A 17,198-nucleotide genomic window follows, 5' to 3' on the forward strand; every position below is an offset into this window, starting at 1 on the left:
AAACACAAAAGCCATCTGATTGTGGCCTTGTAAGACATGTCTTGTGGAAGTGTACTGTTTCCGGTGAAACCGGAAGTGAATTGTCTTGCGTATTCGGACTCCATGAACAAAATCATGTTTTAAAGTAAATCGAGGAGTTGTTTGTCCTTATTTTTGGAACCGATATACCTGTAACAACACCACGTGTTCGGTTAGATGCGCTCCTTATGCATATGAAGAGAAGTGGGTTGGTTTTTGGTCATGATTTTTGCTTTTTAGAAGCATCCTAACAGAAGGGCTTTTTTTCCAAAGCAATGTGAAATCGTGAGCTTTTCCCTGTTTGTGGTCTGGGGTAAGTATGTTACGTGAACTGGTGACTACAAATACTTCATTTTACTTTTCTTACGGTAGCTATTTGTAACAGTGTTTATTAATAGTAAATTAATGGAGGTTTGGATTGTGAAGTTCAGATGGATTCTGATGGTCCGACATCTCGTTAACCATTTGTTATTGTTTATTTTATCCTTAATAGTAGTTATTTAGTGGGAAGAGGGGGAAACTATTCTGGAATGATCCACAACGTTAAGAGGGCACACCAAAATATACTGTTTATTATGATGAACTTTTAAATATTTGCATGTGCGCCTAAACACAACTTGGATTTCAAATACAAGCAACACAAATGCGTGGGCTAAGCTTATCATAACACTGTCAGAAGAAGAGGGTGTGCCTATTTTATTTTTAGTAAAGAGCTAATTTAAAGATAAAGAGGGTCGGGTAATCGTTCTATTAGTAGATTTATCCGAATAAAATATATCCTGGCAATATCTATGCACCTAAGATTATCCTGACTTTTTTCTAAAACTAGACATGTGTTCAGGCTTTGGGGACTACCCAGTTATTCAGACTGGAGATTTAAATCAGGCCCTGGATGTATTTCTGGATAAATTGGGAAAGCCAGATCTTAGATCTAAGAACGCTTTGGATGCTATAAAATCACTTTGGTTTGGTAGATGCATGGAGGCTGCTTAACCCATCTGCTCATGATTATACCTTTTACTCAAGTAGACATTCGGTTTATAGCCATCTACAGTACAGGCCAAAGATTGGACACACCTTCTCACTCTATGTGTTTTCTTTGTTTACATGACCATTTACATTGGGAGATTCTAACTGAATGCATCAAAACTATGAATGAACACATGCAGAGATATGTACTTAACCGAAAAAGGTGAAACAACTGAAAACATGTTTTATATTCTATTTTCTTCAAAATATCCACCTTTACTCTGATTACTGCTTTGCACACTCTTGGCATTATCTTGATGAGCTTCAAGAGGTAATCCTTCAAGGCTGTTGGAAAACCATTTCAGTTGACTACGTCTACCTCATCCTCTTACGTAACCGGGAGATAAATCAGATCGCCGTTTTGTCTATTTTGACAATTCAGACGTTTTGGAAGTTATTTACCATTAAAATACATACATTTAAAATAACAGAAAATAGGATAAAATATTTCAGAATCCCCCAAAAAATCTTAAAATCCATTATATATCCATCTCTCCATCCATTAACCCACCCATCCATATATCCATACATACATACATACATACATACATACATACATACATACATACATACATACATACATACATACATACATACATAGTTGAGAGCTAGAGATATATGTCTGAAATGTCACACAGGCACTTTCATTTAATTACATATTTATATTTAATGTAAAATAGTTTAAGTTCTATCTAGAGGTGACTCATATCCTATCATCCACAATATTACCATGGACGGACGGACGGAGATGTTTTGCCTTCAGACTTCTTTGTCTCCTGGGGAGTGTTGCAAAGCAATTCCCCACCAGGACAACAGAGGGTGTAGCGCTCGTCCTGTCATGTATCCGGTCCAAAATAGAGCATTTAATATTGTGTAATATCTGTTTTAGTTACTATTTAACACGGACAAATTAGTCCCTCGTTCTCCACCTCGTCATGTGCTCGCCCCCCACGTTTCCCGTCATTTTCGGCCACGAATAAAACTGCGCATTTTTTCACTCCTCCATTCACGGATGAAGAAAAGGTTGATTTTTTTTTGTTTTGTTTTTTCATGAGGTATTCCTCAAGCTGCTCTGTGTCTGCTGCTAGATATCTTTGGCTTTCTATGTTTTTGATGGTGCAACAGTGGCGCTGTTGATGACAGCAATGTCCTGACTAATCACAAGCTTTCATTCTCCATCTCGTTGGACGGATGTTTAGAAAAGAGAGCTCCCACCCAGAGAGGGTCTGGGTGGGGGCCTGGGGGCTCGGGGTGTGGGGGTGGTCGGCCCCATGGGGGGGATCTGGGCGGGGCCTTGGGGGTCAGGTCCTGACATGTATGCTGCCGGGGAGAAGGCAGGAACATGCAGCAGTGCCTGACTCGGGTTCAGGGGCCTCGGGTAGACCTTGGCTCCTCTGCTGTGCCATCACAGGGGAGGGGGAAGTCAGGGAGGGGGAGGACCCAACCTTACCTGGATGTCCTATGTCTTTTATAGTCTGGAAGTTGTGCAAATGCAGGAATGGGCATAGATATTCTGCTGGGGTGGGGCTGGGTTGGTGTCCTCGGACTCCGTGAGGCTCTGTGATGCTGCTGGTTTGGGCCCTGGCAAGATGGGCTCGGGTCTCCATGCCCTGGGTGGCATTTTGATAACAGAGGTGCCTATTGGGGCCAGTGGGGGAGCTGGCTCCCTGGAGGGCTAAGCCCAACCAGTCATTCCTCCCCATACCCACACATTTCTCTCCTCCTGCTCCCTCACACCATCACACAAACATGCACATAGGACCTTGGGGGGTGGACAAGTCAGGGAGTGCGAGTATGGACCCCATTTCCGCATTCCTGTGGCAACCTGCCCCCCAATTTTATTTGCACCTTAAACACTTCCACCAATGACATTCCACGCAAACACACACTTAGGGCCTTGGGAGTGAGCACATCCAACGGAACTTGGCAGGGGGATTTTTCAGCCTCATCCCAAGTGCCGGTGCCCACTTCCAATTTTAAACTGCACTTAGACACTGAGGGCTGTGGGTGCAAGTGGGGTGGTGTGGTGGCATCAGCTGGCATAGGCCAGACGATACCCGCACAGCCCGCTCATCACAGCCATGGAATACACCTCATCAACACTCACTATCACCATATTGGAGCAGGCGGAGGGAGACTAGGGGTCTTAGCACACCTCTGTTGTCACGTGGCTTCCTGGGGCTGGAGGCTAGAAGGGAGATCCGGCCGTCCGGTTGGGGTCTGGGGTGGTGGATTGCTGTGCTCAGCGTTGGGCGGGGAGGCCTGCTCATCAGCACCCCAGCAGAAAGGGTCGAACTCTTGGAACCGGTAATGGTTGTGCCCCATGTGCAGCAGTACCGGGACCAGAGTGAATAGGGTGTGTATGGGGAGCATGAGTGGGTGTCCGGTGTACATTTTTGTAAGTTTTTGGTTGTATGTGTATGTGTGAGCATGAGGGAAGGAGTGTGTGACTGTGTTTGTATATGACTGAGGTGGGGCCTTTGACTCCTCCCCTCTCCTGGGACTTCTTTTGATGATATAGATTGCTGTCCCCCCTCCCCATGCCACACCTGGTGACGGGTGTGGTGCCTTGGTCTGCCTGAGTGTTCGTGGCTCCCAGGTCAGGGGGTTTAAGATTTTTGGCATCTGCCTGATCAATCCCGGTGGCTGTCTGGTGGGGTTTGGGTCCATGGGCTCTGCTGGGTCCCCGGCGGGGGTGGTCGCCCCTGGGTCCTGGGCTCGGCCGGCTAGGGGGTGGGAGGCTGCGGGCGGGCCTGTGGGCTTGCCGCTGATATCTCCCGGGACTCTGCCGGCTGCTGGTTGTGGCCCCCCGGGGCGATCCTCTGCGCCTCTCGAGGGGGGCTGGGGCTTTTCTGGTCGCAGTCTCCCTGGGGTCCCTGTGGTCTGGGGCAGCGCCTGGATCTCTGGGACTTGGAGCTCCCCCCGTCTCCTGCACATCTTTAGGGGGCAGATCTGTGGCCCCTCACACTCTCTATTGGACGCTCCTATAGAGAAACCTTACATAAACAAGCGCGTGTACACACACAGGTGCTCACATGGTGCTCTCATAAGTATGGACTTGGGTACGTTCAACACATGTCTTAAGACTATGGTGGGCACTTAATGCACTGTGATTTATTATCGTGTGATTCTTCAGTTAAACAGTGTTGATTAAATTTCTTCATCAAGTTGACGCAGTGATAGCTTGATCTTGTTGTATTGTTGTTGTGTCCCATGTTTTTTCTCTCTCTTTCTGCAGGTCTAGAAGCAGATTCTTGTTCATTATTGTTTATTTTTGTGGACCCCCCCATCTTTTGTCTCTTCCTTTCTCTTTCACCTCTGACTCCGTGTCTGGTCGGAATTACAAAACATTCAAAAACAATAACAATATAGTTTTAAGTATCAGGCGTGACATTAAAAGCAGACGCTTTGATGCTCCACCTGAGAGTAAATCTGTAAGGCTTGTTACCAGCATTCCAATGAGAGTTGGACTCTGGCAAGGCTGCCCTTTGTCACCAATTCTATTTTGGTGGTCTAAGGAGTGAGTCTCTTTTTGCAGATGATTTAGTCCTGTTGGTTTCATCAGAACATGATCTCCGGCTCTCACTGGAGTGGTTTGCAGCCCAGGCTGGAGCCGCTGGGATGAGAACCAGCTCCTCTAAATCTGAGACCATGGTCATGAGTCAGAAAAGGGTATAACGCCTTCTCCGGGTCAGGGACTTGGTCCTGTCTCAGGTGGAGGCGTTTAAGTATCTCGGGGTCTTGTTCAGGAGTGAGTGAAAGATGGAGCACAAGATCGATAGGTGGATTGGTGCCGCGTCTGCAGGGATGCAGGCGTTGTAACGGTCTGTCATGGTGAAGAGAGAGCTGAGCCGGAAGGCAAAGCTCTTGATTTACCGATCGATCTACGTTCCTACCCAAACCTATGGTCACGAGCTTTGGGTAGTGACCGAAATAATGAGATAGCAGATACAAGCGGCCAAAATCAGTTTTCTCCGCAGGGTGGCTGGGCTCTCCCTTATGCCTCTTTCCCACTAGCATTGGCTCCACACTGCCCGGATAGCCCCAGTCGGCCCCAGCCTGGCCCATTTGATTTCACACATCCTTGCCTAGGGATGCAAGGAATGCAGTCAGACACGTTCACAGCTCCTAGGTAATCAGCATGATAATGACTCATGCATGCATTAAGCCCATGTGGGCTGATTCTACCCACCTATCAGAGGCTTCCCCTAATGGAAGACGTGAATTTGAGTCGGCCAATAGTCTGTGTCTGTGTTGGCACTGGTCAGCCTGAAGCAGACCACCTCAGAAAGAGGGCTGATAAAAATGTTAAGATTACTTGAGCGTAACTTGATCATATCATGTACGTTTTGCAAGACTTTTACCTTGACGTATAATATTTATAACATGTAATTAGAATAAAATGACTTCAGTAGGAAATATCTTTCTTCCTTGATGATATTTTTCCAGAGTAAAACATTTAATTCTTTCCACAAAACCTCTCACACAAAACAACTTAACAGTTACTCTATTTTAAATGATTTGATTTAGATCTTTGACTTTTCTGAGCACAGGTATATCTTAAGATTTGTATTTACACTGCTCAAAAAACTAAAGGGAACTCTTTAACAACACAATGCAACTCCAAGTCAATCACACTTCTGTGGATCAAACTGTCCACTTAGGAAGCAACACTGATTGACAATCAGTGTTACTGCTGTTGTGCAGATGGAACAGACGCCAGATGGAAATTATAGGCAGTTGGGAAGACATCTCCAATAAAGGAGTGGTTCTGCAGGTGGTGACAGACCACTTCTCAGTTTTCCAGAGCATAGAGCTCCGGGATTTGACGTCACGTTTCCCGGCATGCAACAGTTCAAATCGAAACGGCGCCATATTGGCAGGCAGAAGCCGGCAGCTGGACTATTTGTTATTGTCAGAAAACTCAATCAAACGGGAAATATGGTAGATTCCTGTTGTGCCCCAGGATGCAGAACAGACGCGGACGACATAAGGAATGAGCCATCTACAGGATTCCCCAAGATCCGGAGCGCCGCAAACGTTGGATCGTTGTAATAAAACGCGCTAGTGACCGGGCGAAAATGAAGCTGTGGGATCCCGAGAGTAAAGGTTTTCGCTTATGCAGCGACCACTTCATATCAGGTACTTAAACCAACGTTTCCTCAACTGTGTATGGTAGTTATTTTAAATGCTTTTATTACGATTCTCAGTGGGCTTCCTAAACTTATTTTGGCGTGGCTTTTTCTGTCTTATTACTCATAGCAACAAGTAAACGTCACGTAAAACGTTGCCTCGTGATTTCTGCGTGCGGCCATTTACGTGTTTTATGATCACAGCAATTAACCGGCTAAGCTGTATTTAATTTTTAAGCAATGGTTGATCAATTGTCAGATCACACATAAAAAGCACTTTGGATTGCTATTATCTGTCTCACCGAGACAGATCTCAGACAGATCCTGAGACGCTCCTGCCTGACATATTTATTTTATTGATGGAAAAAAAATCAAACTAGTGATTTCTCTTGGTGTTCGGTTTATACATTCAAACAGCACAGCACTCTATTTAAACTACTTACGTGTAAATCTGTTATTTGTCCATCCATCCATTTTCATCCGCTTATCCGGAGTCGGGTTGCGGGGGCAGTAGCGTCGAGAGGCCCTGACTTCCCTCTCCCCAGCCGCCTGAGCCAGCTCCTCCGGGTAAATCCCAAGGGGTTCCCCGGCCAGGTCCGGTAAGAAGTCCGCTCTGACAGCTTCTGGCGTTTTTAAAAAGTATCCCAGGGGCAGGGTAAGGGTCGGAGATGTTTAGTCTATTTAATTTCTGACTATATAAAACGATTTCATCGGTTTTAAAGTGTGAAGTAAACTCCGACGAAGTAAAATCCAAGCGGATCCCGTTCACGTTCATGGTTACATCCGTGTTTGTTTACCTTTTTTCCTGCCAAAATGGCGTCTACTAACTGAGAGTCACGTGGGGTCCGGAGCTCTATGGAGGCGCTACCTGGAGACAGGCCAGTACATGAGGGAGGAGGAGGCCAAAGGAGGGCAACAACCCAGTGGCAGGACTGCTACCTCTGCCTTTGTGCAAGGAGGAACAGGAGAAGCACTGCAAGAGCCCTGCAAAATGACCTCCACCTGGCCTCAAATGTGCATGTGTTTGCTCAAACTGTCAGAAACAATCTCCACGAGGGTGGTATGAGGGCATGACTTCCAGAGGTGGGGGTTGTACTTACAGCCCGACACCGTGCAGGACATTTGCCAGAGAACACCCAAGATTGGCTGATTCGCCACTGCGCCTTGTGCTCTTCATAGATGAAAGCAGGTTGACTGAGCACATGCGACAGACGTGACAGACTCTGGAGACGCCATAGAGAACATTCTGTTACCTGCAACATCCTCCATCATGACTGGTTATGCCGTGGGTTGATAATGGTTTTGGGTGGCGTTTGGGCCGCACAACCCTCCATGTGCTCGCCAAAGGTGGCCTGACCACCATTAAGTACCAAACTCAGACCTCTTGTGACCATATTGGCCTTGGGTTCCTGCTAATGCAAGACAATGCTTGACCTAAAGTGGCTGCAGTGTGTCAGCAGTTGAAGGCTTTGATGCTATGGACTGGCTCGACGGTTTCCCAGACCTGAATCCAATTTAGCACATCTGGGACATCATGTGTTGCTTCATCCACCAACACCACAGACTGTCCAAGAGTTGGTGGATATTTTTATACCAGGTCTGGGAGGAGATCCCTCAGGAGACCATCTACCACCTCATCAGGAGCATGCCCAGGCATTCATTGTAGGGAGGTTAGGCACGTGGAGGCCACACACACTACTGAGCCTCATTCTGATTTGTTTTAAGGACATTACACCAAAGTTGGATGAGCCCATGTTAGGGCTGGGCGATATGGCCCAAAATCAATATCAGGATATATTGAGGATTTCACCTCGATAACGATAAATGGACGACAAATACAGGTATGCGCAGAAACAAAAGTTGTCCACTAGATGGGGCTGTCACATGTTTTATAGAGTTACGTGTTTATGTGACTCAAGGTGGTACAGCTTGTTGCCAACCTACACACATCTTTTCATTTTGTATTATCTAATTTATTGACATGGGAAAAATTATCTCGATAAAAGTCAGAAATTTAGATATTGATGAATTTTCTATATATTGCCTAGCCCTACCCATACGGTGTTTTTCCATTTTAATTTAGAGCGTGACTCCAAATCCAGATCTAAGTCTTTAGTAAGAACATTTCATTCATTGAGATCTAGGGTGTCTTATTGTTGTGTTCCCTTTATTTATTTTTTTGAGCAGTGTAAATTGTAAAAATCTAGGAAGTGTGTGTGTGTGTGTGTGTGTGTGTGTGTGTGTGTGTGTGTGTGTGTGTGTGTGTTCTAGTTCAATATCTTATAAACCTCTAAAGGGATTTTAAGAAAACTCAGACATAAACACTGGATCTACTGATTAACATGGTGTCTGCACCTGTCAGTATGATAACATCAGATCAGTTTTAGCAAACGCTGTAATCTCAATAATCCAGACAGTTTCCCAGATATTGAGCCACACAAGGTCTTGTCATATTTAGTAGGATCAACTATAACATTATTTAGAAGTTTTGATTAAAAACGTCAGAATTGTTCTCTTGTGCTTATTTTTTTTATTCTTTTTCATTCATGTGCTGTCGTATCCAGTATGAGATCATTTCCATCAGAGGTAGCAAAAGAGTATTTGTCTAACTTCACCTTTTAAATAAACAGAGTTAATAAAGGGTTGCCTGGTTGTGAGAATGTTTCACTCCTCTAACACTCCCCTGGACCCACTGTCCTGCATGTTTTACATGTTTTGTTGCTCTAGCACACCTGTAATAAAGGATTGACTCATCTCACACCAACGACCCGAGCACGCGCCTGTTAATTAGCCATTAGCTAAAATCCGGTATGCTAAAGGAGGGAAAAGATCTAAGTTGAGCAGGACAGTGGAACCTGTCAACCAACATAAGGAATAAGTCAACCAACTGTTAACAAACATGTTAAATGTGTAATGAAGAATGATTCTCTAAAGCAGAAAGCGATTAATTCTGTTTTTGTTTGAATTGCAGAACAGCAGATGTTTCCTCGCCCAGCCCCTTATGCATAAAGACTCCAGCAAACACGAGGGTTGGCATTTATTCAGGAATTGGCAGCAAGATCATGAGGCTAAATGTTGGGAAGAAGTCATCAAGTTAACAAGCTTGTTGTTATATTACAAAAGCCACAACACTGAAGCCACCTCTCATCAGCTGGATTACCCTGTCCCCTGACGTCTCCCTCCATCCAGCTGGACAGCACTCACTCGCTGCCCCAGGTGCCACCAGGGGTTTGGTACCATGAGGAACAAACGTGTAAAGACGCACTGCACGGGCTCTGCCGCTCTTCAGAATGGTTCATCTTTAGTTTATAAGAACAGTGACGGCTTCTCTAATGAGATGACCGAGCAGCAAAGCAACAACTTCATCCTTCATAACTCTGCCTCCAGTGTGAGGCCAGAGCAGGACAACCCTGAAATATCTGGGTTCTTTACAGAATACATAGTTGGTGAAGATGATGACGATGGCATGATCAGTGATCCAGACTGGAACAAGCTTTCATCAAACTCAGGATCCGATGATGAGACATTGTCTGCCAGTTCGGGTGACACTTCGAACAGCTCGGATTCGGAGTGTGGCCCCGAGCCTGGAGGTAGACTATGTTCTGAATGTGGCGGAGGGCCGTACAAGTCGCTCAGGCTCCATCTGCGTCAGTGTACGGGTGCAAAAAGATACCAGTGTGTTCTGTGTAAGGATTTATTTTCTAATGAGGCGGAACTCCAGGAGCACCACATGCCGCTGTATTTGTGTAATAGCTGTGGTCAGGTCTTCCCAAAGAAGGTCTTCCACTCCCACTCCCATTGTCCCAAACCACAGACGTCTCTGGTGCTCTTTTGCTCTGAGATGTTGCCCAAAGCGTGTAACATCTGTAAGTCCTTTTTCGTCTCAAAAAAGCTTCTGTTGGCTCATGTCACCAAAGTTCACTCATCAGTGGTCAGCACCAAAGTGTGCATCATCACTAATCCATCACTTCTGACAGATGAAAAGAAACTATCAGGTGTTCTTGGCACGCAAATCCAGTCAGGTGTCCCTCCTGCAAGGGAATCAAACCAGGTGGTTAACGGGAATGTTTCTGTTGGCTGGACTCATGAAGCTTCTTTGTCCAACTCGTTCCCTTTTCTTGCATCAGAACATCGTCCTTCATCTGCCTCACCCGTAGACCAGCCATCACTTTTTCTTCCCAGTACCTCCAGCCCAGCTCCAAACGCCATCAACTCTGACCATGACTACTCGTCCACCGCCACCGTTCTGGCCCTGTTCGAGAACAAGAGCCGCCAGCTGGCTCTGATGAAACGTATGAACTCAAGCTGGCGCTCCAAGCCCCCTCACCCCTGCAGGCAGTGCGGCGCCATCCTGAGGCAGCCCTCCTTCTTCATCAGTCATCGCTACCTCCACCGAGGTCGGCGCTCACACCGGTGCTGGTGTGGGCGGGACTTTAAACACCAGCTGCACCTGCTGAGACACTGCCTTCAGCACGCCGAGGCCTTAAGCTACATCTGCGTCAGCTGTGGCGACACTTTCACTGGAGCCAAACGCTTTGCAAAGCACCTTGTGGACAAAGTTGAGAAGAAGTCTCATCGTGGACAAACGATAAAAAGGAAAGTGAAGAAGAAATGCGGAATGCCCTTTATATGTGAATGTGGGCTGCGTTTTTTTAGTCCTTCAGCGTATTTATGGCACCAAATTAAGAACAAGAGCAAAATAAGGGACAGTTAATGAACATCAGTCTACTTTTATACTTCACTAAATGTTCAAACTTCACACGTCATCTGTCAGTCACTGGTTAGTTTGAATTAAGAAAACATTTATTCTGAAATGTTGAGGTGAAACGCTCATTCTCTGGATTGGAGAAATGTTTTCATCACATATAAACCAGAAAATTAAAATAAGTCAGCGGAAGGTTTGAAAAGAAAAAACAAAAACAAGGCACTTCAAGAAAATGTCTTGTTTTGTTAAAACATCACGGTTTCAATTTCCAAAACATGTTTAATCCAGTTTTCCACTCATAAAGTGCACTCTTGTCATTAATGTTCCAGTTTTTCTTTTAAATCATTTTGATGGTTTTTATTATTAACATCATTCTTGATCTTTTAGAGACAGTTTTTTCCCTGTAGTTGGAGGTAAACGTGAGTATGACCCTGAGACAGTAATTAAAAGTGTGACTGTTGGCCACTAGGTGGAGCAGTTGGGTCATTTTTGAAATGGAGGCAGGTGGGAATTTTTACATATTTTCTTACTGAGCAAAATGTAAACATTATTTAAGACGTTTTTATCCAAAACCAGGAAGTTTCCACAGATCAAGATTTGTACTGTAAAATAAAATATGCTTTCTGTGAAAATGAATTAAATCACTTCATTTCAAAGCCGGTTTCTTTGGATTGACGTACAGAAAAGGGAAATAAGATGCACAGTTTGAAAAGTTTGCTAATAAATAAACTGAGTGACCATTGATTAATCTGGTGCTGGGGTAAGAATAATTATTATTGATAAGATACACTGGAAATCACTACAAACAAATCTTAAATAAATGTTAAACATTCTACAGGAATCAGGCAACGATGGAGTTTTATCTACAAAATTATAAAATTTTGCGTCTTGTGGTTTATGAGATGCACTTTTTCTTGTTTTGAGATGATTTTTTTGCTTTTGCACCACATCTAATGTTCTCAGAAACTGAAAGTGTTGTCTGGTTGGACATCCATCAGTGCTCCTCCACCCAACCAGATCTTTCATACGTCTGCTGGTCCTCCAAACACTTCACAGTTCCAAGAGTCAGTAGCAGCCCTGTGTGGAGATGATTTATGGGTGCTGAAGTCTACAGACACTTCTTAAGGGTTTGTAGTCGTGTCACCTGCAAAGAGGAAAAAAGCTAAACATTTTCCACATCAGCTCAGCTACCACATCCTGCCATTTGCCGTCAGCGGGTCTATGCAGCCTCTGGCAGACGTAGCTGGTGTTTATACCTGATCTCTGGGTTGCGGTGACGCAGCGCCTCAGACAGCAACTTGGAGGTTTGCTGGAAGCAGCACCTCAGCTCGTCCAGCTTCTGCTCCATGGAGGGGATTCGATGCTCCAGCTCTCGGTATGAGTTGTTCCAGTTGGCGCTAAGGTCACACATGATCATCTGCATCTGAATGAAACCCAACGAGCAGATTGGATCTTTAATATTTATAGATGAAAACAGTTTATGATAGAATAGCTGCAGGTGAAGCAACCAGCTTAAAAGCGCTCCATCAGTAAGTGACCCCTGCAGTTCTGAAGGGAGTCCAGATGTGTGTTTCAGCTCTGTGAGCAGCCTCTGGTAGAACAGATGAATTCTGATCGGACTGATGAGCTAACAGCTAGTCGAAGTGTTTCGTAAATCTTTACATCATTCTAAATTTCAGAGCTGATTACATAAAACAAAATCTGTTTGTTTTCAGGGAAATTAGCAGCTGAGAAAGTTACTGCAGTTGGAATCTCATCATGTTCCCACTGGAATAGTCATGAAATGGGTTTGAGCTAGCTTTTAAATGGAACATGGAACACAAACACCAAAGTGACATCCAGTGTGTGTGGAGGTAGCTGCAACAGGGTTTCCAGCCGTCGGGATACCGGGTTTGCTGCTGTAGGCTTCACCTGAACTCACTGGTTTCAGATCTTTTATCCTCCCCCAACCTGGTATGGTGCCCTCTACTGGCTGATAGATGTAATCATAAATATTTGATTAGTTTTTCATTAAAATGTAGCTTTTAAAGGAAATACTGCACCTTCATTCTGCACACCTCTAAACGCCTAAAGCTTGTTTCATATTCAACCTTCACCACTTTAGAAACAAACAATATGGAACAATGTTATTTATGACCATTTAAAAGGAGCTTACTACATTTCATTGGATTTTTTAATTCTTTGATGTTTTTTTATTTATTTACTTTTCAGAGTTGTTTTTGTGTTTATTACAATTTTAGCCTCACATGTTTTTACTTTACTGTTTTTGCTATATAGTAAAATTTTCTCATTTTTTAAAATGTTTGCGGTAAACTGAGACGTTAAAGTGCACTAATACAGCCAGTCACTCATCAGGTAACAATCTAAAGTTAAGTTGGATGTAAGCTAATAATGTTTAGAGTGCTTTTCTATCATCTTCATATTTTGTAAACATTTTTAAGTTTAGTGCTTTTGTTTGCTCAGTTAAGTTCATTTAATCCTTCAGTCAGACTAAAATATGTTTTTACCAAATGGTGCAGGTTAAAGTTTTAAATAGCGTTTGCAAATATTATGGATTTTTCCAAAAGTGAACTGTTTTAAGGCACATTGAAATGACCTCTTTATTAAGAGTTGTCAGAACAAATCTCTGCTTCTCACTGAGGCCATTCAGAGTTCTCTACAACAGCTGAAACACTATTAATGGATCATAACATTTCCACAGAAACCCATTTCAGAAGATGTGAACTGTCTGAATAAAATCATTTTCCCTCATAACTCAGTCCAGCATGAGGCATAAACTGCAGCAGCTCTCATGTTTTAGATTTTTATAGCCTACAAAGTTTCTAACATTTGGAAACGAGGATAGTGTTTTTTCTTGTCTTCACAGAGAAACATTTACCTTTGGGAGGTCCACCATCTCACTGACGTAATCTCTCAGTTTCCTTTGTTTGAGACGTAAATGTCGAAATCTGCGGGTTGGAAAGAAAACGCTCTCAGTCATGTGGAAGTATTTCAAATTTATATTACATCATTCTAAGTACAACACACAGACAAAGACGTGGAAGTGAAAGAATCGAGTCTTTTTCAGCTCAAAACAATCCTTCTGATTTAAAAATAATTATGTTTTTGTGTTGGGTTTTAAAGTGCTCCGGTGAGAGCGCTGCACGGAGCGTCCTGTTTTTGGAAACAACAGTCCTGGCACAATGCTGCCTGATTTGGGGGAGAATATGCTGACGGGTATTCCACTAATCATGGAGGGGGTCATGCTGAGTTTGTTAAACAGCTATAAAACACTGCCAGAGGGGTTGTGAGATATAGAGCTGGAAAAGAGATAAATATAGTATCACAGATGAATCGGGCAGAGACGTGGAAAAAAGCAGAAACGTGGAAACCAATAATGGATCAGGGCCTGCAGGTTTGGAGAAAAAAGAGAGATGAGGTGATGGAGTCTCATTACCCAAAACGAGGAGGTTCCTCCTGCTCATACTTTCCACAAAGTGTTTATTTGTAATGGTTCAGTGAAGTTTAAAGCAGGAACCCCCTCCAAACACACACACACACACACACACACACACACACACACACACACACACACACACACACACACACACACACACACACACACACACGTCCTGTTGACAGAATAATAGATCTCTTAATAATGCTGCTAAACTTCCACTTGTTCTTGGAGTTTGAGCCTCAGCAGAAAGATTCTGTGTGAATTGTAACCAAGCAAAAAATCATGCAGGAATGTGATTTTATTTCATTTCTTTTTGTCCAAATTTTTAAGAAACAGTCAGGACCAGAACTGAGATGGATGCAAATCTCTTTTTTAAGGAAATGCGATGGAAAAACTGACTCCATTTTAAAACTAAAATTTTGTCTTTTACTCATAAAAAAACATGTAAGCTAATTAAAAATATCAAGATGGACAATTTTGTGCAAATCAACACAATCTCAAAAATGTAAACACCAATTTCTGCCCTTAAGATCTTAGTTGATTATGTAAATAATTAGTTAACTGCAGACGATCACAAGCCACATAACTATTAAAATATTATTAAATTTTATGCTGTATTCTGCTTTACAAGCATATGTTGTTATTCCTTTTGCTCAGCATGTATTTCTGCCCAATTTAAAGTCCAAACTTAAAACTTTCTTGTGATGTTTTTGAAGGACAGTTGAAGTAAAAATGGCAGAATGAAGGCAAAACACGGCAGCAGCACATTTGTTCATAAATGGTCTATTAATTATTTATATAGAGCTCCGGACCCCACGTGACTCTCAGTTAGTGGACGCCATTTTGGCATGCAAAAAAGGTAAACAAACATGGATGTAACCATGAACATGAACGGGATCCGCTTGGATTTTACTTCGTCGGAGTTTACTTCACACTTTAAAACAGAAGAAATCGTTTTATATAGTCAGAAATTAAATAGACTAAACATCTCCGACCCTTACCGTGCCCCTGGGATACTTTTTAAAAACGCCAGAAGCTGTCGGAGCGGGATTCTTACCGGCACAACACCGGACCTGACCGGGGAACCCCTTGGGATTTACCCGGAGGAGCTGGCTCCGGTGGCTGGGGAGAGGGAAGTCACGCTACTGCCCCCGCAACCCGACTCCGGATACGCGGATGAAAATGGATGGATGGACGGACAAATAACAGATTTACACATAAGTAGTCTCGGTGAGACAGATAATAGCAATCCAAAGTGCTTTTTATGTGTGATCTGACAATTGATCAACCATTGCTTAAAAATTAAATACAGCTTAGCCGGTTAATTGCTGTCATCATAAAACACGGAAACGGCAGCACGCAGAACTCACGAGGCAACGTTTTACGTGATGTTTACTTGCTGCTATGAGTAATAAGACAGAAAAAGCCACGCCAAAATAAGTTTAGGAAGCCCACTAAGAATCGTAATAAAATCATTTAAAATAAATACCATACACAGTTGAGGAAACGTTGGTTTAAGTACCTGATATGAAGTGGTCGCTGCATAAGTGAAAACCTTTACTCTCGGGATCCCATAGTTTCATTTTCGCCCGGTCACTAGTGCGTTTTATTACAATGATCCAACGTTTGCGGCGCTCCGGATCTTGGGGAATCCTGTAGATGGCTCATTCCTTATGTCGTCCGCGTCTGTTCTGCATCCTGGGGCACAACAGGAATCTACCATATTTCCCGTTTGATTGAGTTTTCTGACAATAACAAATAGTCCAGCTGCCGGCTTCTGCATGCCAATATGGCGCCGTTTCGATTTGAACTGTTGCATGCCGGGAGAAGTGACGTCAACTCCCGAAGCTCTATGGTATGGCATTCAGTAATATCTTCATATTGTTTCCATAATGTGGTGCAGTGGTTAGCATTTTAGCCTTACAGCATGAAGGTCCTGGAGTATTTCTGCAAAGAGTTTTCATGTTCTCACTGTGCGTGTGTGGGTTCTCTCCGGGTACTCCAGCATCATCCCACAGTCCAAAAACATGGCTGTCAGGCTGATTGTCTCGTCTCTCGTCTTCCTCCGCTTATCCGGGTCCGGGTCGCGGGGGCAGCATCCCAACTAGGGAGCTCCAGGCCGTCCTCTCCCCGGCCTTGTCCACCAGCTCCTCCGGCAGGACCCCAAGGCGTTCCCGGACCAGATTGGAGATGTAACCTCTCCAACGTGTCCTGGGTCGACCCGGGGGCCTTCTGCCGGCAGGACATGCCCGAAACACCTCCCCGGGGAGGCGTCCAGGAGGCATCCTGACCAGATGCCCAAACCACCTCAACTGGCTCCTTTCGATCCGGAGGAGCAGCGGTTCTACTCCGAGTCCCTCCCGAATGTCCGAGCTCCTCACCCTATCTCTAAGGCTGAGCCCGGCCACCCTACGGAGGAAACTCATTTCGGCCGCTTGTATCCGCGATCTCGTTCTTTCAGTCATTACCCAAAGCTCATGACCATAGGTGAGGATTGGGACGTAGATCGACCGGTAAATCGAGAGCCTGGCTTTCTGGCTCAGCTCCCTCTTCCCCACGACAGATCGGCTCAGCGTCCGCATCACTGCAGATGCCGAACCAATCCGCCTGTCGATCTCCCGATCCCTCCTACCCTCACTCGTGAACAAGACCCCGAGATACTTAAACTCCTCCACTTGAGGTAGGACCTCTCCCCCGACCCGGAGGTGGCAAGCCACCCTTTTCCGGTCGAGAACCATGGTCTCAGATTTGGAGGTGCTGATCCTCATCCCAGCCGCTTCACATTCGGCCGCGAACCTACCCAGCAAGAGCTGAAGGTCAGAGCTGGATGAAGCTAGGAGGACCACATCATCCGCAAAAAGCAGAGACGAGATTC

The 17,198-nt window shown here is 44.5% G+C and overlaps 2 protein-coding genes across 3 annotated transcripts in view; one reads left to right on the forward strand and one right to left on the reverse strand.

The window, feature by feature from the left end:
* Positions 1-62: 62 nt before the first annotated feature.
* Positions 63-11,540, forward strand: si:dkey-79d12.4 (zinc finger protein 883). Its single transcript, XM_015976550.3, has 2 exons — positions 63-331; positions 9,151-11,540. The coding sequence occupies exon 2, from the start codon at positions 9,418-9,420 to the stop codon at positions 10,891-10,893; it is 1,476 nt and encodes a 491-aa protein (XP_015832036.3). The 5' UTR covers positions 63-331; positions 9,151-9,417; the 3' UTR covers positions 10,894-11,540.
* The window catches only part of kcnn4 (potassium intermediate/small conductance calcium-activated channel, subfamily N, member 4), a 35,371-nt gene continuing 29,133 nt past the window's right edge, over positions 10,961-17,198 (reverse strand). For both annotated transcript variants that reach the window (XM_070551678.1, XM_015976549.3), the window contains exons 7-9: positions 13,763-13,832; positions 12,141-12,307; positions 10,961-12,028 (exon numbers count right to left, since the gene is read on the reverse strand). In XM_070551678.1, the coding sequence (XP_070407779.1) occupies positions 12,025-12,028; positions 12,141-12,307; positions 13,763-13,832 (241 nt within the window). In that variant the 3' untranslated portion in view covers positions 10,961-12,024. The remainder of the gene's footprint in view (positions 12,029-12,140; positions 12,308-13,762; positions 13,833-17,198) is intronic.

The sequence above is a fragment of the Nothobranchius furzeri genome, chromosome 5, assembly GCF_043380555.1.
Source record: "Nothobranchius furzeri strain GRZ-AD chromosome 5, NfurGRZ-RIMD1, whole genome shotgun sequence".
Lineage (NCBI taxonomy): Eukaryota > Metazoa > Chordata > Actinopteri > Cyprinodontiformes > Nothobranchiidae > Nothobranchius > Nothobranchius furzeri.

Bases quoted from the DNA above. Each gene is read 5' to 3' on its own strand.
- si:dkey-79d12.4 (XM_015976550.3), top strand. From the start codon at position 9,418: ATGAGGAACAAACGTGTAAAGACGCACTGCACGGGCTCTGCCGCTCTT.